The 24700-nt window shown below is 39.7% G+C and overlaps 1 protein-coding gene across 1 annotated transcript in view; it reads right to left on the reverse strand.

Moving 5' to 3' along the window:
• Positions 1 to 14079: 14079 nt before the first annotated feature.
• The window catches only part of LOC103620329 (uncharacterized protein F13E9.13, mitochondrial), a 20246-nt gene continuing 9625 nt past the window's right edge, over positions 14080 to 24700 (reverse strand). The window contains 3 exon segments of the mRNA XM_017740833.1: positions 14080 to 14404; positions 19505 to 19571; positions 21394 to 21564. Coding sequence (XP_017596322.1) covers positions 14216 to 14404; positions 19505 to 19571; positions 21394 to 21564 — 427 coding nt within the window. The 3' untranslated portion in view covers positions 14080 to 14215.

Genomic DNA, 24700 nt, shown 5'->3' on the forward strand with positions numbered 1-24700 from the left:
GCATGAGTGTTCATACTGCTTGTTGCTCCACCTATTGAACAATGAGGCTAAACCCCATATGTGCAGGAGTTGGTAGAGCACAAGCAATTTTGCTAATCATGCTGCATGCAAAAGCAAAAAGACAAAGGAAACTAGTAATGCTTAGACTAGCATTGGGGAAATAATTAAGCATGAATGAAATATTGTATGTGGATTTGAAATGAATGTTCTTGGAAACAATTGTGCTGTTTCAGTTGTGCTGCTTTCCCCCCTAAGTTTCACAAAGTAATTTGCATGTCATTTAAATAAATACCATAAATTATTGCAAACTTTTTGTTTTTATTTACATAAAACAAAATACTCATTTCCATTATTGTTTGGATTACCTGACAAGAGTGAAATGCAGAGATCTGAGAGGAAACTTGTCTCTCCCTAAAGTATTACAGATTTCTCATGCATGAGAGAACCAGAAAGCAGGACCCTATATTCAGCTTTGCCTTACATAAGCAAGGAATGCTCTGTATATGACACAGATACGGGATCAGATCTTCCAGTTGAGCCAAGCTGCAGCTCATTGGTTTCACTTTCTTTCAGTGTTATCCACACATCACCAATTTGATTTCACCTCTGATAAATATTTGCCTTCCTTCTTGACTATTTAATTACACTTCTTTGTCAGATTCCTTCTCAAACCTGCTTTCTCCTCTCACCCCATCATGGGGTCAACACCAGCCAGTTCAGAACTCTTGACAGTCTGTGTGCTTAGACAAATCAAATGACTGAAATATGGAAATCCAGGAAAAACTGAGTGGATGATAGCCTAAAAAGTTAGGAAGGTGCACACAGCTCTGCAGGATCATACAGAGCCTGATGGCAGTCAAAACTAAATACAGCTACCACCACCTGAAAAACCACAAGGCCTAACATTCTGCAAAAGGAGGAATTTAATACATAGCATAAATTTTAATATTCTGGCTATAAGAGAGTAAATGATGATTCGTGCTTCTGACCTATGAAATCTGCCTGCAGGTTTCTTCCACAATGCTTGTATTTATATCTTGTTGCTCTCTCCAGTCTAAATGGGAACCCAACAGATATTCCTCACTCTTCTTACATAACCTTGGGCTGCTTTTCCCCATGTTGTTAAATATGTCAAACATTATAGATTGCAAGCCAGATGAACTCATTATACAGATGTTCTTTTCACAGAGGAGTAGCCTGTAGTCTCAATTTCTAAGGCTGTTTTTTGCTTTATAAACCCACTTCCCATCCTGGATACAAAGGCATTTAGGCATTTACTTTCCTGGACTTTGCTTATTGGAGTCCTAAGATGTGTTTCACCACAAAGGAAATAAAATTGAGTGGGTGTAACTTCATGATTTCCAGATATCACTAGGGTGTGCTGTAGATCATGAAATTTCAGTAAAGCACCATTAACAGGGAAAAATCTAGCTGGTATAATAAATATTTTAAATTAATTACAAACAGAGAAGCAGCTCTACACTGACTTGAATTCCTCTTAAATCAACATGCACACTCAAGAGACAATGTAACAACAATTTAAAATATTTTTGTACACAGGCTTGGTCAGCACTCCAGCAGAAAACTAGAGTCAGGCAGATAATCACACACCTGAACTGCACATAGGTAACTAGAATTCAATCATGCAGTCTGGTGGGAATTCAAAATATGGGACTAGAACCAATATCCATAACAAACCAGGTAACAAGCAATAACATTGTGGAAAACTTGCTCTGGAAAAAAAAAAAAAAAGAAAAAAGAAAAAAGAGTCTATATAACTCACCAAAACTCACAAAGGTTAAGGCCTGGGGGTGCAGAGTGAGGGGATTAATTGTATTTATACAAATTAATTAATATAAACAATGGTACTGAAATTTCCAGTGAGGGTAACAGTAGGACTGAACCAAATTCATCACAGGAGACTGCACCTCTCAGGCATCAGCTCTTAGGGGGGGCTCAAGGGGGCCCAGACACCAAAAGGGGGTCGCAGCCTCGGGAGGAAGGAAAGCATCAGCTCCCAGCTCTGGGCTTCTACCCACTTCCAGCCCCTGCAGCAGCTGGGAATCCTTGCTGCAAACTACACCCAGCAGCTGCTCAGCACCTGGGAGGAAGCACCTTCCCACTCTTGCACGTCTAAACCTCAGCCTAGGAAAGAAACACCCTGGCTCCCCATCCTTCAGCACCCACCAGCTCCCAGTATAGTAATGGAGTGGTGGTGGGATCATGAACCCAGCACAGTGAGGACGCTGAATCAGAAGAGTTTTCAAGCACAGTTAACCTCAAGCATATATTTATGCTTGAAACCCCAGAGACTCAGATGCAAATTTAAAAAGAAGCACCTATTGAAATACAAACAAAAGCTTTACTGCTTTACTGCTGAGGCCCCAACTGTCAAGACATATCCAGAATGCCACAGGCAGTGGTAACAGCAAACAGAATTATCAAGTGATGCTTCCAAGCTCCATGAACTGAGCTTGGTAGTCTTACACCATGAACCACAGATTCATTATTATATGAATTATATATTCATTGTTATATATTATTATTATAACAAATTGTATTACTATTTGTAGCATCTAGGGAACCCCAATCAGGGCTCTATTGTGTGACAGACTGTACAAGCACAGAAAAATAGGATGGCTTTTATAATGAGTACATCACAAGCCCCACTACCATAATTAACATTGATTAGCATCGATGCAAACAGCATGGGAAGACAAAGATTGAGCCAGTTTGGAAGCTGAGGTACTCTCTCATCCTTTAAGGTGGCTCCTTTGGTTCCCAACAGCAGAACAGAGGAGAGGCTGTTTCAGTGGGGAAGGCTGCAGTCCCCAGCACTCCCAGGAACACATTCTAGGACATGGGATTCAAAGAGGCATCTTTGTCACTTACTAATCCAGTTTCTATCACAGGCAACCACACGGCAACACCACCACCAATTCTGATAAACAAGGACAGTTGCCAGCCTCTTATTTATTCCACGGAGCAGAAAAGAGCCCAAAAAGCCAAATCCACTTAAAACAAAATCTCAAAAGAGTGACCTTAGTGGACATGGGATGTGTAGCTGCATGTAATAAACTTCCTGCAAAAAAACAGCCCTTGCTAGATCTGTAACTATCATATGCATCTTCTCATCCCAGGTCCATGGCATTTTTCCAGATTTGCCTTAGGTACTAATGCAGTTTTTCTTTTCTAACTGTAGGAAAGAGTCAACAGCTCTGTAATGCCAGCAAAAAATGGATAGTGTGAAATTATAGGGTTGAATAGGTTGATTGTGTTAATGAAATTATCTTCACTAACCAAACAAGATTCCAGACCCAAAACCTTCCTATGAACCCTCCTCTCCCCAAAAATGTTTCTGCACTTCTTTTACTGCATAAACTAATAAAATCCAGACACCTGCAATTTTACTCCTGCATTCAGCACCATGGAAAATACATCCACAGGAAATATATTCACACTAGAAATTTTGTTCAGTTCCCCATGCCATAACCTAACTTGTAGTCTGCTGTCTCTTCAGACTTACTGCTTGTTTCAAGAATCCTCATATGCATTAAACTGAACATGTATGTAAATATTTGCAGGACTAAACTGTAGCCACAATTTCAAGTGCAATCAGGATATGTTTTGCTCAGTTGTAGTTAGGGTCCAGTGTTTTGCTATTTTTTTGCTGTTCTAGTGAAGTTTCTTAATTTGTTTTTCTTCTAAGTTACTTCCTACAATTTCACTCACAGGGAAATGAAACATAATTCTATAAAGCCTAAAAATAAACTCAGATCTGCTAAAAAATTCATCATTTCACTCCCAGGCTTCCACCAGCTGGGCTTGTCTGCTTTAGGTTTGACACCCCTGAGAGCTACAAGCATGACTTACAAAGATGAGCAAGTTTACATGAGAATGATGAAAAGATCAATTTTTTTTAATCTTTGCTTTGCCAAAATACCATCCGGGGCACTTATTACTTGAAGACATTTATTTTTGGCAATTTCTCACTCCCTTTTAATACCGTACTTACGTTATTTGCAAATTTGGAGAGGTAATATCCAAGTCCATATTCTGCTTTATGTGTACTTCTTTCAGGTTTGCTCATTACATTCGTTAAACTATTTAATTCTCAAGGATCTACTGGAGATACAGTGAAGACCCCCTGAACACCAGTTAAGAATAAACCTGTAATGAGAATAAATTACACACGCATATCAATTGCTACAAGTCCTGTAAGGAGTGAGACCTTTCTCCATAAACATCTGCTGCAAAATTAAATCTGATACATTAATAAAAGCCCTCCCCACCCAAACCCAACAATGGATGTGTAACAGTTACCCTATCAGTTAAAAGAATAAACCTTTTAAATAAATAAATTTGCACTTCACCAATTTATGTCACTGTGGTACTTAAGGCGAAACCTTTTAAAGGAATAGATTTACTGTGCACACAGATCTCCACTGGGTATGTGTAATTATGCAAAGGAAAGGCATTACTTTTAAAGTGGATGAATGGCTGATACTTTTTGATTTACTGCTAGAAACAGAAAAATGGTAATGGCATGAAATAAGCATTTGCAAAACCGTTTTGGCAGACGGAAAATGTTTGATTTACCTAGGGCATCTATCAGGTTCTATATTTTAGATCAAAGTAGATAAATGGAAAGGCAAATGGATATTTGGAAAAAAAATCTACTGCTTTTCTGTCAGCCCTGCAAGTAAGTTAAATGTTTGAATGAGGAAAAAGCCCAAGGCTCTTTGGATGGAAGGAAATCATGATTCATCACTGCTCTGGCAACTACAGCGTTCTGTATTTACCTGAAAAGGTGACATGGAAGTCACTGTCACTTCCTCATTCTCGGCTTGATTCTGAGAGGTGATTTTAAAGGCAGAACTCAGCATTTTCACCTGACACTTGAAGCAGACAATACATACCCTGGGTCATATTTTCATCTCAACCCCAAATGGTTTGCTCTCCTTTTCTCTCCTTTTCTGGTTTGAATTCCCATTGGTGAAGAAATTATGTTCTAGTTAAGACACACAGATGCAAAATCAAAACTTGCTGCCTTCCCAGATCCTTTTGAAATCTATGCCATAGGAAAGCACCCTGAAGGTAGGGTAAGGCTTACTACACAATTACCTCTAACAAGTCAGGAAGCTGAAGAACCTGAAAAATCAGCTTCTTCCTATAGCAGAATTCTCCCTAGAGATTCCCAGTAAAAAGCATGATTTCTGATTGTGTTATGATCCTGTTCTGAACTCTTCCTACACTGAAATGTGTCCCCAGGAGCTGTGCAGTAGAAGTGCTGTGTCCAACCCTCAAAACACCAGCAGCCCAGTGGTACGTGTGCTGCACAGATGGTCTGAACATGCAGAGTTAATCCAAAATGTTTGGGTCACATCCAATTTGTAGTGCTTGTGGAAATCCACAGGAGGGCACATGCACAGGACTCCCAACCACATCAGGTTCAGTGTGAGCGTGCACACCACGTGCAGGGGCATTTCCAGGGAGGGTCAGGTTTGCTCTGCAGCACACAGTAGGAGCTCGTGTGCTGAGAAAGGGCGGGGATTACTTGATACCTGGAAATCCTAACAAACACATAATCCGTGCACTTAACCTCTTGACAAAATGTCTGGTGTGGGAAGGACACGTCTGGAGAAATTCAGCATGTGTCCCTCTGCCTGATCCATCAGGAAATGATGGAGAGTAGGGTATGGCCTGCCTCTCCAGCTCTCTCCACAGCATTATGAACATGTGCAGCAAATCCATCAGCTACTTCTGCATGCATTTATTCTGTGAAAGGGCTGACCAGCTCTTGAAAGGCCAAAGAGCAATCAAAACTCACATCTTTTGCCTAGACAGGTAAAAAGCCAGCAGGGCTTATAATTACACAGGGAGTGGGCTGCTCTCTAGGATGCAAAACAAGCAGGTATCTGGTCCTGCTGACTTATATAGCCTCCATTTCTAACTTGGTAGCTTATCTTTGATCACGGAAATACTGGAACAGGTTACCCAGAGAGGCTCTGGAAACACCATCCTTACATTCAAAACCTGTCTGGACAAGATCCTGAGCAACCTGTTCTTGCTTACCATGCTTTGAGCTGGTGGGTCAGACTAGATGCTCCTTCCAGTGTCTACTGTTGTCTAATTCTGTGGTGAAGAACTTTCCCTTCAGTTTCATAGATGCACATCCCTTCTAAAAAGCAACTGATTGATCCCACCTCTGCCATAAGCCATGGTTATCACTGTCTATAGAGTTCAAAGACACTGTATTTGTGGAGCAGGCCAAATCTTCTGCAGTGATCAACCAAAAATGACCAAAAAATATGAAGTTTCACCAACAGGAGACCAAGATGGATGATGCTGGCCCTCTGCTGCATTCCAATACCTGTGACTGCTAAACAACCCTTATACAAAAGGCTTTACATGCACAGCTCCACAGATGAGCAGGAAGCCAACACATCTTCACACCAAGCTCAGCAGGCAGCACCCAGACCTTTTGTGCCCATATGCCCTTCAATCTCCCCTCCTCTCTCCCCAAGCTTATCTTTAGTTATGTCTCTCTGAAATAACAACCCCACTGTACAGACTTTCACATACATAAACTCCTAAAATCACGACTCATGACTGTAAGGCCACCAAAGGCAGGATGCTTGGACACCTGTAAGTCAAGGTACCCTGGTGAGCAGAAGATTTGTGCATATCCAGGGCTGCCTGAAAATTTTACACTTTGTCCGTAGAAAAAGCTCCCATGCAAGGAATAAAGTAAGTGTTAAAATATTGAGCCAGAAGTAAGGCCAGACCATATTTCTCCTCCTGTAATAAATCAGCACTATATGTATATATTAAATCCAATCCCTTGATGTGTCCAGTTTCAGTAATAAAAACTTAGTGAGCAGGGCAAAAGTTATTGGGTGGAGATCGATATTCTTGCTTGTTGTCCTTGATTGGCAATAATGTGATGCTTTCTCCTTGACTGTAAGAGGTGCTTTTGTGATTTGGGAGCATAAAGAAATTCTGTACTTGACAGATTTACACAGTAGGAATACGCTAATGTCCTTTGACCCGCTTAAGAATAAATACGACCTACCAAATTGTCATTTTTATGGGTATTTACAACTGAGGCACTTTGTAAACCTTAGAACTAATATTTCCCAAAGGAAATCTGTGCTCTCGAATCTTGATAAATTATTGAAAAATACAAGCCACTACCAGCCCTACAAATTTTCTCTTCTATTTCTCCTATATTTGGTTACATAGGAGTTGTCAAAGGAGACTGGACCACTGATCGATTTCACCAGGTACGCTGCTGCAGCCATGGTTAATGATTCAGAGGAATCCTATAATATTTTTGGCTATTTGATCAAGGTAGTGAAAAAAAAAAAAAAATTCCTAAAACTTGAAGGTGTTCAGTGCATGACTGAAATATTAGTTATAGGATTCTTTAAACTCTCAGTTACTGTTAGAAGAGTACTACAAACTGTAATTTCCACAGCCCAAATGCCACCAGCTGCATTGGCTCTCATAAATGCTTCAGCTGATAAACAAATAACACAAGGAGTAGAATAAGCCAGCCCATTCACCCAGATGCCAGTGCTCACAGCCTTGCGGGTGTAGTGCAGATATTCCTTAAATTCAGTAATTGTTGCTAACCAACATCCCTAGCTCCTTAACTCTGCAGGCCAAGGGACCAGAAGCCTTCATTTGATTGCTGCATTTCAGCTCCACTTCACCTCACCTCCCCACCCACTTGCCATACAAATTTTTTCCAACGTATTTATACTGTCCCTTCCCACAAAGGCTTTCAGGAAAGACAAACTAACTTCCCACAAAGATGGGAACTAGTGAACTGAGGACCTCTGCCCTTCAGAATCCTCCTCTGAAGAGGAAGATGATAGCACATGACCATATATCTATAGCTTAGGTCTTAAGGAAAGAGAAGTTTTTGACACAAAACTGATTATTAACAGTGTCATCCATACCAGAGTAGTTGAAAGCTATTTCCTTTTATCCTTATTTGCCATCTGAAAATTGGCAAAGAGTCAGCACTGCTCAGGACAGTATCTAAGATGAGACTTATTACCGCAGGCCTGGTTCCTACAGTATATCACCTTGTCCTGCAGCCATAGGGAGGAGGAGGAGGAGAAGATCCAACAGGCAGGAATTGTGCAGCAATATTGATTTATTTAATTATTTTACTAACCTTTTATAGACTTTTTCTTCATGGTCTAATTGGACAAAGGACCAGCCACCCCTTGGGGGTGATTGGCCAAAATCCTAAAACATCCATTATCAAAATATTTTCTACTATACCATAAACAAGACTTTCCAAGGTTGCAGGTGGCTTGGTTGTTTACATTCCCTGCTACCTCTTCTGTGAGAGAGAAAAGTCTCTCACGGACTTAGAAAAATAACAAGAAAATCCTCGCTAACAGCATGTTTGTACCTACAGAGACTTACAGAAGCTTCTTGTTTCACCTCTTGGTTACATCCCTGCACAACAGTACAGAAGCTTTCAAAGACTTTGAACACACCAGATTTTGACTAAAGCATCATGACGTGGCACTCAGCTCTACTGTTACTCCATTTCTAAGGGCAGCTGCTTTTCTATTTTTCTTTGCGCATCTGTGGACAACAAAATCTTTTCTCTCTCACAAGAATGTCTTCATTAAGTCAGTTTCTGCCTTCAGCTTATTCTTGTGCATACTATAATCTGTGTATATGCACAAGAAAGGCTTGAGAAGCAGACTGAAAAAACAGGAAGCTGGAATAAACAATGAGGCAGGAACTGTGGGAAACTTAAGCATCTTTTCTTGCCCTTATTGTGCTGCCTTCCTTTTCATCTTTGTTTACTGCTGAATTTGGGATTCCTCCTACATTTGTATGAAACATGGTTTCAATCTTCTCTGGTTTGTGACCCCTTTCTGACAGCAGTATGACATAGCACACCTAACACAGTGACCAGGCACAAAATCAAACAATTCTGAGTTCAACTACTGTCCTGAACACTGGATTTCATATCAATTTGCCAAATCTAGATACGTAACTTTTTTATACACTTAACTTACATTTTTACACTTAATGTTGTTCACTAAGCAATAAAGAAGTCCTAAATACCCGCCAAATCAGCAGCTCCTACTCCCTACACTGGATATTCCCTCTTCCTTTGCACAGGTAGTAGGACAGAGGGAGAAACTGCATTTTAATATACTAAAAACCCCAAGTAACCCACGCCCCAAACAGCATCTCTGTCCCATTCATCACTCATTCTTAAAGGAGTGACATCCTTTTAAAAAGAAATTATGAAACACTAACATTTGCTGGCTGACACTGAATTTACTTCATGAAACAATGAAAATTCGAGTGACAGGAAAGAGAGGAGTTAAACATAGATACAGAGTAGTAGCTTCAGCCCAAATCAGCAAAATCCCTTTTTAACACCTTTAAAAATACCTATTTAAGATGATCAAATTTTTTAATCAAGATAATTACCCTCACACATCTTTTCCTACCCTTGAGTGTTTAACAAGAAACATCTTAGGCTCTCCTTAGCTCTACTACTTCTAAAGCTTCTAACTGTAAGCAAAGAAACAGATTATGTTGTGAATTGCAATCCTTTTGCCTCATGTGAAAGGCTTTCTGTTTGCACTGCAGAAAGACCTTTTTCTACCTTAAATTATCTTTGCTTTTAAATATTAGGGTGAAAAGGCCTCTACTACTCTTGAGATTTCACTAGAAACCATCTGGCCTTTTAGTTTGGCTGCACCAGGAGAGGTTTAGGTTAGATATTAAGAAAAACATCTTCACTGCAAGGTGGTCAATTCTACTGCACACCATGGCATTTCAGCCCACAAAAACAGTATTTCAGCCCAGTTCTCCACCCTTCTGAAAAATACATCCTTTAGGTCACAGAGATGAGCACTGCAAATGCACAAGAAAAAAGCCACAGTCAGTTCTATTCCTAAACTCAACTTCCCAGCACAGCAAACACTAACTGGATGTCAGGACAAAGTAAGGAAGTAAGTGAAGGTTTAATTTAAGTCACCTTTGAAGGCTTCTTTTTGAAGATACATACATCTAAATCTGCTCTTGAACCAAAGAGCTTTGAATTCCATGCCTGGATTTCTCTACAGGCAGCATTTCCCATACTGCCATAATTACCTTGCAAAGCCAGCTTTCACTTAAGAAAAAATGTCTCCCTAAGCACAAATACAGCAGAGACAATCTTGGAAACACAACCTAGGTGCAAATTCACAAAGTCTCAACTGAAGAGGCTGCACACAACCTGAAACTACAGCAAACAAGCCCATTCACTTCTCCCAGGAGAGCCGTGCAATGTAGCAACTTGTCATGGACTTCAAGATTCTGCTAGAGCCAAATATTTTGGTTTCATTTGCCCTTCCTGCTCTGCCAGGACCTGCCTGTGAGTTCTCACATTCCTCAGTCTCCCCACAGTGAGTGTGCTGGGATAGGTGTGGGAAACAAGAACTGGACTCCAACTTGTGATCAAGGAGTATGTGGAGTCAAAATAATGGATGAAAGTACAGCCTAGCAGTCGGATCAGTTGCCACAACGGCACTAAATAAAATCTTACAAGTTTATATATTTTCAGCACCAAAATAGCTAAAAACCCATTCGTCCTACAAAGTTCACATCAAAACACTTGTTTTGTGGATGGAATGAGAGTTTATGAAGCTTTATACATTCCTTTAGACCACTGTTATTAGCACTCAATTTTATTTATCTATAATTTCACTAACTCCATCTTACTATGTATCTTTCCTGTTCTAAAGGTGATACTGAATCTTCATGTAAAATCACTTTTCTACACAAATGGACACTTACATTCTGTGCTGGTTCATAGGTTAACAGCAGGATCCACCTGTGAAGTTTGGGTGGGCAATTACCATTACATTTTCACAACCTATTCTTATTTTTCTTTCTGCTCAGCACAGAACAGACACAAGTAAGAACAGTAACTATGCAAGCACAAAACCTGAGAGAAAGAAGAGATCCAACAAGAAATGGAGGCCACTATCTGACATTTTAAAAGGGCAAATCGAAAGCAATCAACACCCAACAAAACGCTCAGTGTAAGATGAGGTGATAGCGTAGGATATACTTAGGGTGGTGTAATGAGGCTAACAAGTGCTGTGTGTTTTAATGTAAATTAACACAAGAAAATCTCTTCACATATTTAAGTGATGCACTTCAAGTTAATTAATACATATTTAATAGAAGTCTTCTTGAACAGCTGTTATTTACTTCTGGAGTTTCTACACATTAGCACTGCCTGCTTTGTTCTGCTCTGAAGTTGTTCATGCTCCAAAGTACTTTAACAACTTGGGCTGTATAAAAATTGAACAGTCTTCCCAAAAGAGTCAGCCTTTCTGATAACTTAATATTTTCACGTTAAATATTCAAACACTTGCTGAACAAAAGGTCAAATTCTACTTACAGCATCTGTGTGAATCAGGCAAGCAGATGCTTAATGCTGCTAGACAAATACTTTTGGCACAAAGAATGATATAGAGCTGGTGATCAGTCACATTTTCAGGCTTGAAAATCAGCTTTCCTTTACTTCCGTTCCCTAAATTCTGCACTTACCTTTCATATGTAACAATACAGACCCAAGTTATGACCTGTTTCTTCCACAAGTGGTGGTATTCCTTACACAGAGGTGTGTTACATGAAATTCTGATAGTGAGAGTGCTGTCTACAGTATTCATTGCATGTTATGAGTATTACACCAACTCATTGAGGCTTCTGTATTGCACAACTACTGTGTGTAACATTATTGCCTTTAGAGCTTGCATGCAGCACTGAAGAAGTTCCCACTTACCCCCTCCTTTTATTCAGATGAAAACCCATTTAAGTTTCAGGCACTTCTGAGTTTTTAGGATGTAAGTAGAAACTAATTCAAGAAACACACTGGCAACTCAAAATTCTCACACTCACAGTGTTGAATGCGACTTTTGACCAGAGGCATCAGTTTCTCTGAAAACAACTATCACCACTGAACAACCCTTATCAGTGTATCCATTGTAGTTGTCAGCTGACTATTTGAGATTTTTACTCTTGTGGCACTAGAGCACCACTGCTTGTTGCTGCAGGTCAGCCTTTCAAGCTTACAGGTTTACTGAAAATAACTTCCAATGCTGGTAACAATTGTATTAGTGCACACCTGTTGGGACAACCTCCACTAAATCTTCTGTGCAATGCTGTATGGAAACAGACACAAAACCCTCCTAAATGCACAAAGATCAAACGTATGTACTGATTTAAGCACACCGGTATTACTGGTATCTAAGTGAATTTACCTTTTTTAATTTAATATGGTGTTTTTCACAATACAGAGGACATAAAATAACATTCACTACTCAGGCTAAGAATTACAAGACTAAACCAGATCATTGCTTTACCTGGCAAAAATGCTGTCTGTGTGGAAGACACATTCTAAAAGCATCTTCACGATCCTTAAGTAATTCTGCACTGCCTCTACCAGCAGCCTGGAGTGAGAGCTGCAGATGCAAAGACTGATGACCTCAATTCTTCCCTCCCCACCCCGAGTGTGGCTGGTACAAGATGGGTTAGGTTCCAGCCAGAATCCAGCTTACACCTGTAAGGCCACAGGGGCGCTCCTGCTGTCCTGGGTTGGGACACAGGTGCTGGTTCTGAGGGAAGCACAGCCACACACAGATTTAAAGTACCTGTGTAAATGTGGACTTTGACAAAGCAGTGCCTGGCACAACAACCAGGCACCTGAAAGGATTTCTATGCACTGAAGCTGTGCCAGTGTATTTAGGAGAAAAAGGGAGAAAAGCCATGGCTGTCACAGGGTCTAAAGAACCTCTTTTCCAGCAGGTCAACACACCAAAGACATTTCATTACTTTTGACGAGAGTCACATGGGAAGCAGACCAGTCCAGAAAAAAGAAACCTCAGAAGACAATCTCATACTGTGACATTCTGGAATCACCATTACATTAACAAAACTAAGTATCTTGAAAATCTCTTTGTCCTTGGAAGGGGGATGATCTTTTGCTCAGAAAAGAATGGGTGCTCTGCCAGCTGCCACAAACCCCACGTTTGTATGCTTGCTTTGATATCCACAATTTACCTTTCATCAGCAGAAGCCTGATGTGTACATGTCAAGGGAAGAGAGAGCTCCCAGAGGACATCCCAGTTGCAAGGAATGAAAACACATGCCCACATTTTGTGCAGCCATGACATAACAGGTATTCCTTGGGTTCTTTTGTGATTCCTTAGAGCTAAACAATCAAATTCAAGGAGAATCTCTTACAACACACACAGTGAGACTGTAATTTAATTTTTCCTCTACACTTCACAAGAAAAATAAAAATCTGTGTTTACCTGTGGCTTTGGTAGAAAGGCTTCTATTGTAATTATATCTTGTGTATTCCAAGAAAGTTTTCTACATCACTAATACTAGTCTGTAGAGGTACAAAGCTGCAGGTGCTTGCTGAAAAATAATAATCCTTTACTAAAATTTCCAATTTTTGCAAAAGCATTTTGACTACATTCCAAATCTACTTAAAATGTAACTAAATATTTACATTTATTCTATAATAAGTATTGTAAGTAAATCAATACCCCAGTTATCTTAAATTTTTGTGTGGTTTTACAGAAATGTAGCAATTGTATAAATGCACAATTCTAATGAAAAAATAATGATCTTGAACTTTAAAAGAGCCCTTCATTTGGAGAGATGAAAGTGCTGTACATTCTTTCATTCATTATGTCTTACAGCCCCTGTGTGATGTAGGTGCTATTATCATCATTTTACAGATGGGGAAACTGAAAGGCTAATTAACTTGTCCAATTTACAACACTTTTAGGTGTAAACTTAGGGCATCCTATTGTACTTAAAGGTAAAGCAGAACTCAGCTCACCTGTAATGAACATTTTCTAAAAATTCTTAAACTCCATAAGCTCTTTACTTATAGGAGAGAATATCTCACACAAGATTTCAGAGCTGGCTTTGCACTGATGGTAGCTGTACCACAGAAATGTGCTGCCTAGAAGCAAACATCAGAGCACCAGGTTATTGCAAAGTGTCACCCTGCTTCCCAGCTAGGTATGGAGATGATGTGCATTTTTATTTGATGTTATTTGCCATTCAGCCACGCGTTTGTGCTTTAATTCCGTAGAACGTACCACACCGCATTTCTACAAACACGCACACACACAAACAGTGTTTGCTGACAAACTCATTCCCTCAGTTTACTTATGTGTTCCATGAATTTCTTTACTCGGTCAGGATCAACAGCATTTGCCCAATATCCTTCTTTCTTGAAATAGGAACCGATTATAAGAGCATCTGCGTCCAAGTAATTCTTCACATTCTCCAGAGTCACTCCGGACCCAACCAGCACAGGAATCTTCACAGCATGCTTAACCTCTGAAGAGAAGAAAGCCAAAATCAGGGTTAATTCCCATCTTTGAAACTCTCTCCATAAAGACTCTAATTTGCCTGGTTTTTCAACAGAAGAAAGGTATTGAGAAATTTGTGATCATGGTGTTTATTACTTCTACTACAGAATGAAACAAGTTCTCTAGAAAAAAACACCTTTAGCTCTAAACAGCTATTAAGAAGAAAAAAAAAAAAATCTCACTTTTTGCATTCTGTTGTCTGGAATACTTTCTATACCTGCTTGTATGAAAGAGAGAAGGAATCATAGAGACACCATTGACAGCTCAGCTAGTTTTCCAGAAAGAGAAGTGGTCTTTATCAGTACTAGAAATGACAATGGAACAAAAAAGCCACTTATTTTTCCTTTATACGCTGTTACTTAATGATCTGACCTTTTACCTGGTTTCAAGAGGAGAAACAGACAAAAACAAGGCTCAAAATACCACAAACAGAGCAGGGGTGGACTTCAGCCCGTGGGTCAGGCGGAACACTGTGAAATGTATGCGTTCTGACAGACCCAACTGTGCAGAAACTATGGTTCAGTTACCAGCATTCACATTTTTTAGAATAAACCCCAAAAGAGATGGTTATTTGAGAATAGGAAGGTTCCCCATAGATAAATGAAATGTTATTACAGTATATTCTGCAGAACTTGGGTCAGTACTAGCTTTGGGGGGAGGAAAAAAAAAAAGCCAAGAATTATTAAAGCATCCTTCTCATCATTTTATGTCAAACTGACCATCCAAAGAGTGACTCATAGGACAGGATGCTTCATCCCTTAGAGGAATGTATTGAGCCATTACTTCTGACCTTTAAAAACATATAAATTGGCTTAATTAGTGATAAGCTGATGGTAAGGTGGTTATAGCTTGAGGTAACTAGGGAAAGCACACATGCAACAAATAAAAGCCTGTTTCAAAACTGTTTAAATGAAGTTTCATCAGAAGCCTAACTTACTAATTATGCTTCAGGGAAGACTAATTATTTATCACCTTCCTACTTCACTGAAGAAACGGGATCAATTAAAATGCTCTTGAATCTCTTTTTAGGTCACATGCTTTACCATTTTTCCATCTAGGAACAATAACTCCTTCTTAAAAAGATTTTAACACAAAAATAAAACCATTCAACACAGCCCTTCCTGAAAATGTCAAACAAATCAGATGGATCATGCATATATGATTAAAACTTTAGTTATTTCTATGCATATTTGATATTCTTAGTCATTCTGCTTACAGCAACAAAATAATTAATTTCTAGTTACTTATAGCCTTATTACTGATACCCTGTTCTAAAATACCAGAATTTTATGTATATAATATCTAGATGCTCTTAGGAATATCTTCTCTGTTTTACATCAATACCAACACATGATTAAGGTGCATCTGACCACAGATTTGTGACAGTACTTGACTGAATCCCCAGAGGAATCAAGCTCCAAGTCAATATTTGTTCTTACAAGTGCGTAAAGCACATTAGCAGGGAGTTGTTTCATAATTATTTCACATCAGCAGGACAAACGAAGAGCCAAATAATTAAACAGAGCATGTTCATATGGGTCTGAGACAACAGCTCATCCCTACTGGGCAAAGGGAAAAACCCAGTGAAACCTGAGACTGATCTGAAACTCCAAAACACCCCAAAGCCTTCCAAAGTGGGAAGGTATCAAGTGCTGCTGCGATCCACACATGACACAAGGAGTGCACACATCTCCTGGGCTGCAGATTTATTCAGAATGACAATGTGAAGAATGGCAAAGGGAGTGCTCAGTGTGCAGTGAGATGTGTTACCTAATTAAGTATGCTACAGATGCTACTTTTAAGTCCTTTCCAAGCACATCAAGGCCTAAAGTTGATTAGTAGAAGGTGATTTGTCTATTGGCTGTGCTAATACAAATTCTAACCTGTAAAAGAAAATAAAGCAGCAGCAGTGAGATGTGCTTTTGTATGGCAATGTTCAGTCACTGTCAAAATGTCTCTGAACACAGACCTCTGCTTCAAATCTCTCAGTTTTCCAGGTGTTCTTTTTCTGACTTTTTTTTTTTTTTGACACAGTGAGAGAAAGGAAGCAATTTTGTGATGTTACAGTAACAAGACTCTGAAGCTGACAGAGATTTCTCTGTTCCAGTAGACTGTAACTAGAGGGCACTGTGCTCTTTCTTGTGGCAGCACAGCTGCACACAGGTCTTTAATAAAACCCAGTGAAATCGTGCTTGGCTGCAAAGCACAATGAAAGCATTTGAACTATGGTATGCACAAGTTTCATGAAATAAAGGCCAAGTGCTCCTAGCTTGAAAACAGTGGTGAAGAGCAGTGTAAAAATAAGCACCACTGTGCCAATAACTTGCTCGACTACTCTTCTTTAGCAGCTTTTTCATTGCAGTGATCACTGTACCGTACACAACACTATGTTTATGGTAATGCTCCACTCTAACACATTTTAGGTTTTAATTCAAGGGACTTTTTCTCTGTCATTAAATTTAGGGCTTAAACAGGAGATGTGAGTGATCAGTACTTTTTCTATCTCTGACGGTACTGCAAAGGCAGGAGCCTCTATTTTGACCATCAAAAGATGAGAGAGTGAGTCAGTCTTGAAGCCCCTTCTATGAACAGTAATTAAGGAGGTGACAGTCACAGCCAGCTGTTGGATTTCATTATGTACCTGTTTTCCACTGGTTACTCAGCTGAGACACTTTGTTTTGTTCAAAGACATAACTGAGCAGTCATTATGCAAAGCTTTGGTCACTCAAAATACAAACTGAATGCAAAGCAGGTATTTCAGCAGTTATAGCCAAAGAAAAAATCTGATGGGTTCACACATCCCACCAAAGAACATTCCACAAGGCAGCAAACTGGAACTTCTATAACCTCTTAAATGAAAAGATGGTTTATTAATGAACTGCAATTCAAAATGCTCAGCTATAATTCTTGCTCCTTAACAACACGAAGCCTGATTTTTCAGACCTCATACTCCATCGACCTCTGGTGCCCTGGAGTGCCCAGGCAGCCCTGGAGCAGAGCCTGCCAGCCTAGAGAAGGCAGCAACACAAACTGCAAATGAAACCTGACTGAACACAGATCTCTGGCTTGACAGGGAAACACTTCCCACAGCCCATCACAAATCAATCAATTCTGCACAAAGACACAAAGGCAAAACCACTTCTGTATTACTGCACAACAAAGCTGAAAAAGAGACATGACAAAAATCTCATCTGTCTCTCGGCTCTGCTTTCAAAAGCTGCTTTGCAGTGTGATGAAAGGTGCCCAATTGTATCACCGTAATACGGCACTGCCAGGGCTGCATAAATTCCTGAAATGCAAAATCTCACTCACATCAACACCAACTTTGTAGACTGTAGATCTGATCCCTTTTAAGACTCTTCTGACATAGATATGCCTAATTTGTCATTTCCTTATACTATGGAATATTGATTTTTAAGTTGTTCTCTTAACTGTTTTAAGACATCTTTCTCATGAGAGGGCCTGCTAACATCCAAAATGCTGTGATCTAAGTACAATAAACCCATGATCTGCACACTCTTGCTTTCATAACACAAATGCAAATGCAGAATTAATGTGTACTTCATTACAGCTGCCAACTCGGATTCATTTTGTTCTTTGGACCCAGAAAGAGACAGAGACTGACATGTTTGTTCACATGAAAGAAAAGCAGAAGCTCTGGTTCTGTCTGGTTGGGGTCCTGCGACAAAAAAAACCTCTGGGCCTACAGGTCAGGTTTTGCCCTTGATGCAGGAAATCAATGGAGGTTGCATGTGCATACATGAAAGCAGAATTTAACCTAGGATTTTGCCCAAAGACATATCAAATTCTTTAAAAATTATTTAATCTGCATTAATAACAGTAGAGATATTAAGTACAAACAGGGATGGATCTCCAGATTAACAAAATTTTGAAGTCTCTAAAGCAGGCTTAGCTTCCAGTATCACTTGTTCCACGTATCATTTCTAATTTACTGTACCATAAGAGGCTCAGTGTTCACACCAAGCCATCGTTTTCTTTTTAACATTGGTGACTGAGGCATAGCAACTTATAATCTGTTTTTTAGCAAAAAAGTTTAATATGTATGAAATAAGAACCACTTTGACAAGTTCAACATTCATTTTAAATGCTCTTAAGCATGTGTGATATACATTAAAACCCTGAAAACACTGAATGATTTCATGTTGTTTCAAAAGATGTTTTGAGGTCCAGGTTATCTCTGGCAAGTAAAGTATGTTTTTCATGCTTATCTGCTAACTTAAGTGGAATACAATACAGTGCACTGGAACTTCAAAATATGCCAAGTTACAGCATGTTAGGTAAAGTAAAACCTAAAAAAAATACACATTCTGTTTTATGTAGTGAGACATTCAAATTCAAGCCATTGATCTAAATTAAAATTAGTGATGAAAATTAAATGTCCCCATGATAGAACTTTAATTCTAACATGGGAGCAATACAGTTTCATGAACACAGCCCAAACTTATGCCAGTATAAAAATACCAAGAATCATAGCACTTTTGCAAAGGTCAGAACTCATAGGTCAAATGAGTTTCTCTTGGTAGAAAGTCCACACTATTTAAAAATTATTTTGATATTAATATCTTCCTGTCTAGCAATGAACTTGTATTCTTGCTGAAAATCTTCCAAGCAGTACTTTCCCTGGTATTAATGTTTGGAATGTTGCCTTGTCAAAATGCCCCTCTTCTCGCAGGAATTCCATTTTCATTGTGAAAGATAAAAACACTGAACTCTTTAATGGAAAGATTTATGGTTAGTCAGTTAGTTTAATATGGTTAGTTTTAGTATAGTTAGTTTTCTAGTGCTGTAGTTTTTTCTTATATTAGGGCTTTTTAGAGATGAAACAGTATTTTCTTTAAGCCTCAGCATCATTCAGTGTTATGAAAGCTTGGAATAATTGTAATTTTTGTCCTGCCAAACTGTTGTATAGAAATATATCACAGTCCATCTGAGTAACACCTCAAATATATTAGCTCTGATCAAATCAAACCCCATAGTGAGAGTTTCTCGTCTTTCATCCTTTTCCCCCTGCTCCCTGCTGCCCAGGCCGGTACCCCAGCCCTCACCTCGCAGCTGCTGCGGGGCCGCAGGGGGGCCGGTGGAAAGCGGCCATCGGCCGTCAGGGCATGAGCACTGCAGGAACACAGCAGGAACACAGCCCGTCACACACGGCGGGACCACACCTCGCCTCCCCGCCCTCCTGCTGGCAGAACCCCCAGGGGCTGCTTTACCGTGCCCTGCCTACATTGGCAGGTAACATCACAACCCCAGCGAGAGTTAAAGCCAGAACTGATCGATTACTGCTCCGGGTCCTGTGTCTCCAGAGAGTGAGCGCTACGAGTGAACCACCAAGTGTCAATGGAGACAGCTGCTTACATGTCGAGCACCTGTATTTCAGAAGTGTTGAGCACACGGAGCTCTCTGACTTCAAGTGGGAGTTGTGGATGTGCCCTCATTCATAAATCAGATCGTTGCTTAGGACAGAATCAACAACCTCCACAAGTCCAACTAACAGGAAGTATAGTTAATACCTATGATGTAACCCCAGGAATCATCTTACACAGCAATTACAAACATCAATTACACCTGCATCCCAGCTGTTCAACAGCAGGCTTTGATGTATGGGTGACACACTCTGTCTGAAATCTATAGCAACAGCAGCTATTAATTTATGTGGTCCCAAGCTTGGAAAGAATTCCAGCCATTGCTGGTTGAACATCCAACACTGTTGTTTCTGTATTTAAACAGAAAACAACAGTATGGCCAACATGTTGCACTGCTGAGTGGTGATGGCACAAGAACAGTTTCTCCTCATTTAAAGAACAGGAGCATAGCAGCTCTCAGTGGCAGCTGCATTTTTCTACATTAAAAAGCTCAACCAACAAGTCCTCCAGCATTTCCTTCTGAGCTTATGCTTCTGCCTGAAATAAAAACCTCTTTTCCTTTCTTAAAAGGCAAACACTTTGAAAAATGGGAAGTATAATCCAAATATCAATTCATCAATTGTCAAGACTAAGAAAAAGAATGACGTGATGCAGTTTCTTTTACAGAAAATCTAATGCAATGTATTTTTACTTACATGTATATATTTATATATATACATTAAAAAATCATCAGAAAGAAACGGTTCTGAAAGGACCTGAAAAGGTTCATTTGACCACCACACTACATTTGTTTCCTTCCTCTTTTGAAATTTATTACCTGCTTATTACATATTTAAGATTTTCCAAACTTGATTATACTCATGATTGCTCACATACTACACACAAACATTTTAATTAGGTTATTTAGCATGTATAATACATAGGACTTGAGCAGTTTTTCTGGGGAAAAAAAAAAACCCAAAGAATGACATGTAAATAGCTGAAAGTACCATGTGACAGGTAAGACAAAGTATCAGCAGAAAAGAAACTGGATTTATCTGTCATAAGTTCCTTCTGTTTGATAATCACAGAACATAACCCTTACACAGACAGCACTGATTTAAGTAGCAGGAATCAGTACTATTGGCAGGAAGGAGAAGAAAGAGAATAGCTTTTTAAAATGCCAAAATATTATCACTTGGATGCTTTTATATGGCAACTGCCTACATAGCTAAAAAATAACCCTGGATGCCTAACTTTCAGAAACAAAACTTCTTTAAACATAATAGACATATACACGTATACGAAGTCTCAATACCAGATGCAAGGATTTTATAGCTGGCATTTTTAAAACCTGAAGATTAAACAACTACAAACTTCACAAATACAGCAACCTGCAACTTACAGCTGCAAATTTATTCTTAAATGTATCCCCTTTTAGCACTGCAAGTCCATGCTTAAATAATAAACTTCTTCCTATATGATTAACTGTCCTGAAAGAAAATTGGCATTAAAAAAAAAGATCAGAAAATGGAGAAAATGACAAGATCATGATTGCATTCATATTTACACAAAATTTTGCTTGTATTTACCTATGCTTCTTTTTAATATCAGCAAAAATCTGAATGTTCTCTGCTCCAATGTGTTTTCTGTATCGCAGCAGGTCACCTGCACAGGCATTTATAATCCCTTCATCAGCCACATGAGAAAACACAAACCCTTCAGCCCGGATAAAATCAAGACCTGAAAACAGTAAAAAGCAACATTTTAGCTAAAACTGAGAAATGGAGAAGAAAAACACTAAAACCAAATGAAAATCCACCTTCCCATTTGATTCCAACACAAATTGTTTCATGTGCTCTAGGACTAGCCAACCTCACTTTTCCACATATTTAAGTTTTACATTCTTTATTTTTGCCCCTATTCCCTCTGACTTCTTTCCATCTCACTGCTTTCAGCTCCCATCTCTCCCACTGACCCCACCAGCTTTCCCCCAGCCCCTGGGTTTGTTCCTGTGTGGCTCAGAACAGGCAGCTGCACACCCTGCCCTGCCTCCTGCCATGATGTGCCAGAGGAACAGGTAGGTCAAAACACAGCTCCTTTATCCTAACAATGTGTTTTCTCTCTAAAAAGGGTCATTAATTCGCATCTCTTCCCTCTTTCCAGAAACTCTTTTGCTGTATTACTGCTTCTCTGACATCTATTTCCCAGTTAAATATGCCGCAAGTTTGCCATCAGGTCAAAAGCATCAAGGCTACCGACACAGGTACAGCACTGTCATCTTTCTTTAGGAAATTAGGCAAGAAAACACAGCCTGAAACATGTCATATGCAACCTGCATGACTCCTGTGTGTGTTTCCTACACAGCACCAACATCAACAATTTGCTTCTAGAGCTGTGCCAAAGGCTTAGGAAGAGTCAAACATTTTCCATTCTACTCCAACCATCAATTCTGCCATGCCTTAGTAGCACGGGTTCCACCATGTTCATTAAGTTTTCACACTAGGAAGGTTTTGTGGGATGGATACTGAAAAGGAAGATTATGAATTGTAATACTTCACATGGGCCATTCATTGACATTCAGGGACCCCCTCCACAGCCTTGAAATACCTGTTGTAAGACTGAAGCCTTGGACCACAGTGCAATAGGCCCACAGCTGTGGGGCACAAGATTGACATTTGACTCCCTTATTTCACTCCCCACTTCTTTCCTGTCTTTCATAGCCTTGAACCTGCCACTTAAAACCTGCCTCTTTTACACATCTGTGTAAAAGCTCTGCACAATCTTGTGCAGTTTTGCTGTTCTTCCAGTTTGCTTTGGAGATATCTTCCAAGCCCTTCTGAAGCTCTGCTACTGCTCCAGCTTTGGAGTCAGATGCACATTTAATTAGAGCTGACATCATACAAAGGAAAGCAATGCATGTGGAAACAGTCATCAAGACTGCAATCCCACCCACCAGAGAACTGATTAGGCAACAGAGGCATCACCTTAGCACGTTCCAACTATAAACATAAATGATCTTGAAAATTTATTTACCAAATGACAAGGTGCCTGTTTTAAAATTTCAGTTTCATTCCAAAAGCCCTGAAGTAGCAGAAACAGAAGCTTATGCCTGAGAGAGAAGAGCCTGTATTGCTTAGCAACACAGACTCCAGCTAACAAGAAACATCACAGATGGATGCCAAATCAAATGCAAGCTGTCCTGTGCCTTGAGATTAGTGGGTGCAAAGCATGGAGTATTCTCAGGATCCAAAGACAAGAGTGTGCCATGAGTACCAATACAGGTGCTTGTAGACACTGGGTGATAAACACACTGCAAATAGCTAGACTGACATTTCTACATCAAGGAACAAAAGCTATAACTTCTATTTATATCACCCAAGCTTGCAGTACAATTCACAGTTAAATAGGAATAATTATTTCTCTAATCATAAGACTATGGATAAGCCTAGAGACATGTTACAATTTCACAGCAAGGTTTAACTTGGGACAGAGCCTATTCATTGAGTAATTTCATTTATTGAAGTCACTGCTTGCACATTGTTTGTTGATGTTTGGTTTGTGTTTCCTTAGTTCAGTAATATAAGACTTCCTGCTAAACACTGGATTGTACTTAGCTTAACAAGGCTGCACTCCCTATCTGGGTTTTTGGAGGCCATGAAAATACAATTTTTAACCAAGTGTAATAGGTGCAGGCACCATATCATTACCCTTCTGTTTTATGAAGCCATAATCAGATTCTGCTAATGAATTCATTTTTATGCTCATAAAATTGTGAGAATGATACTACTGCTTGCTTTCACATTTGGGAAGTTGAAAAGTAATAGCTGTTGGATAGTTAATAGGCAGTCCCATTTCTGACTTATATGGGAACAACACATTTTGTAGTCTCACTGAAAAACAAGAGCAGGGAATTTCCAATGAAAAGTAATAAACAGAACTTTTAGAGGAGCATTGACTTTGTCTGCTGTTGACACTCGAGGCATAGTGTGTCTGTGCTACAAAGATACTTTACTTCTCGGGACACTGTCTTGCAGCAGCTCCTCCCATGCTCAGCACGGACTGCAGGCCCAGGAGCAGTGCTCCCAGCAGCATCCACAGCACTCCCTGCCTTGTTTCACAGCACCTGTGGGATGCTCCCAAGGCATGGGCACCCTGCTGCAGTTCTCAGCTGAGCTGCCTCCCCTCAACACTGCATAAATAGGGTGGCAGTTAAAAAGGACAGCAAAACCCACAGCATACAACTCTGTCTAATTCTGTCTTACCCTAAACAGTATCACGGATGACAGCAAGTGAATTCCCACTCTGCTGGGGGGGGAGACAAAGGAATGGGCTCACACAGCAAAGCTGTATTTACAAAAGACATGGAGAGATCTGGGATATCTCCTGATATGAAGCCTCATTTATCAGCTATCAACTGTATCATCATCACTGATGAAGACTAATTCAGAACTGGAATTTCAGTTACTTGATTCCTAAAGGAAAAAGGGCAGCTTCAAGTAGAGATGGCAGTTGGACAAGATGACTCTTTAAAGTCCCTTCCAACTGAATCATTTTTTTCTAAACTTACGAGATGAGAGAAGATAAACTTAAAAATCGAGCCCTGATTCATGATGAGTGACCCAGGCTCACCCAGGCACAGGACCCTACAGTCCTTGCTCAAGCTAGTTGAGCTCCTAGTCACAATGCAGACCTGTTGATTTCCCCCCACCGTTTACAAAATAAAATCATTACCTTCTCCTGGAGACCAGCTATAAATTTCCTGTGTGGTTCTCTTCAGAACAGTTATTCTTACCAAAGACAGGGATTTCCACAGGGAAAATGAAATGATTGTACAGTAGGCAGAAGATGCTACATATGGGTTTTAGCTAAAGCACTTGCATCAAGTTATTTTTGTAG

This window comes from Corvus brachyrhynchos, unplaced genomic scaffold (assembly GCF_000691975.1).
Source record: "Corvus brachyrhynchos isolate BGI_N302 unplaced genomic scaffold, ASM69197v1 scaffold26, whole genome shotgun sequence".
Taxonomy (NCBI): Eukaryota; Metazoa; Chordata; class Aves; order Passeriformes; family Corvidae; genus Corvus; species Corvus brachyrhynchos.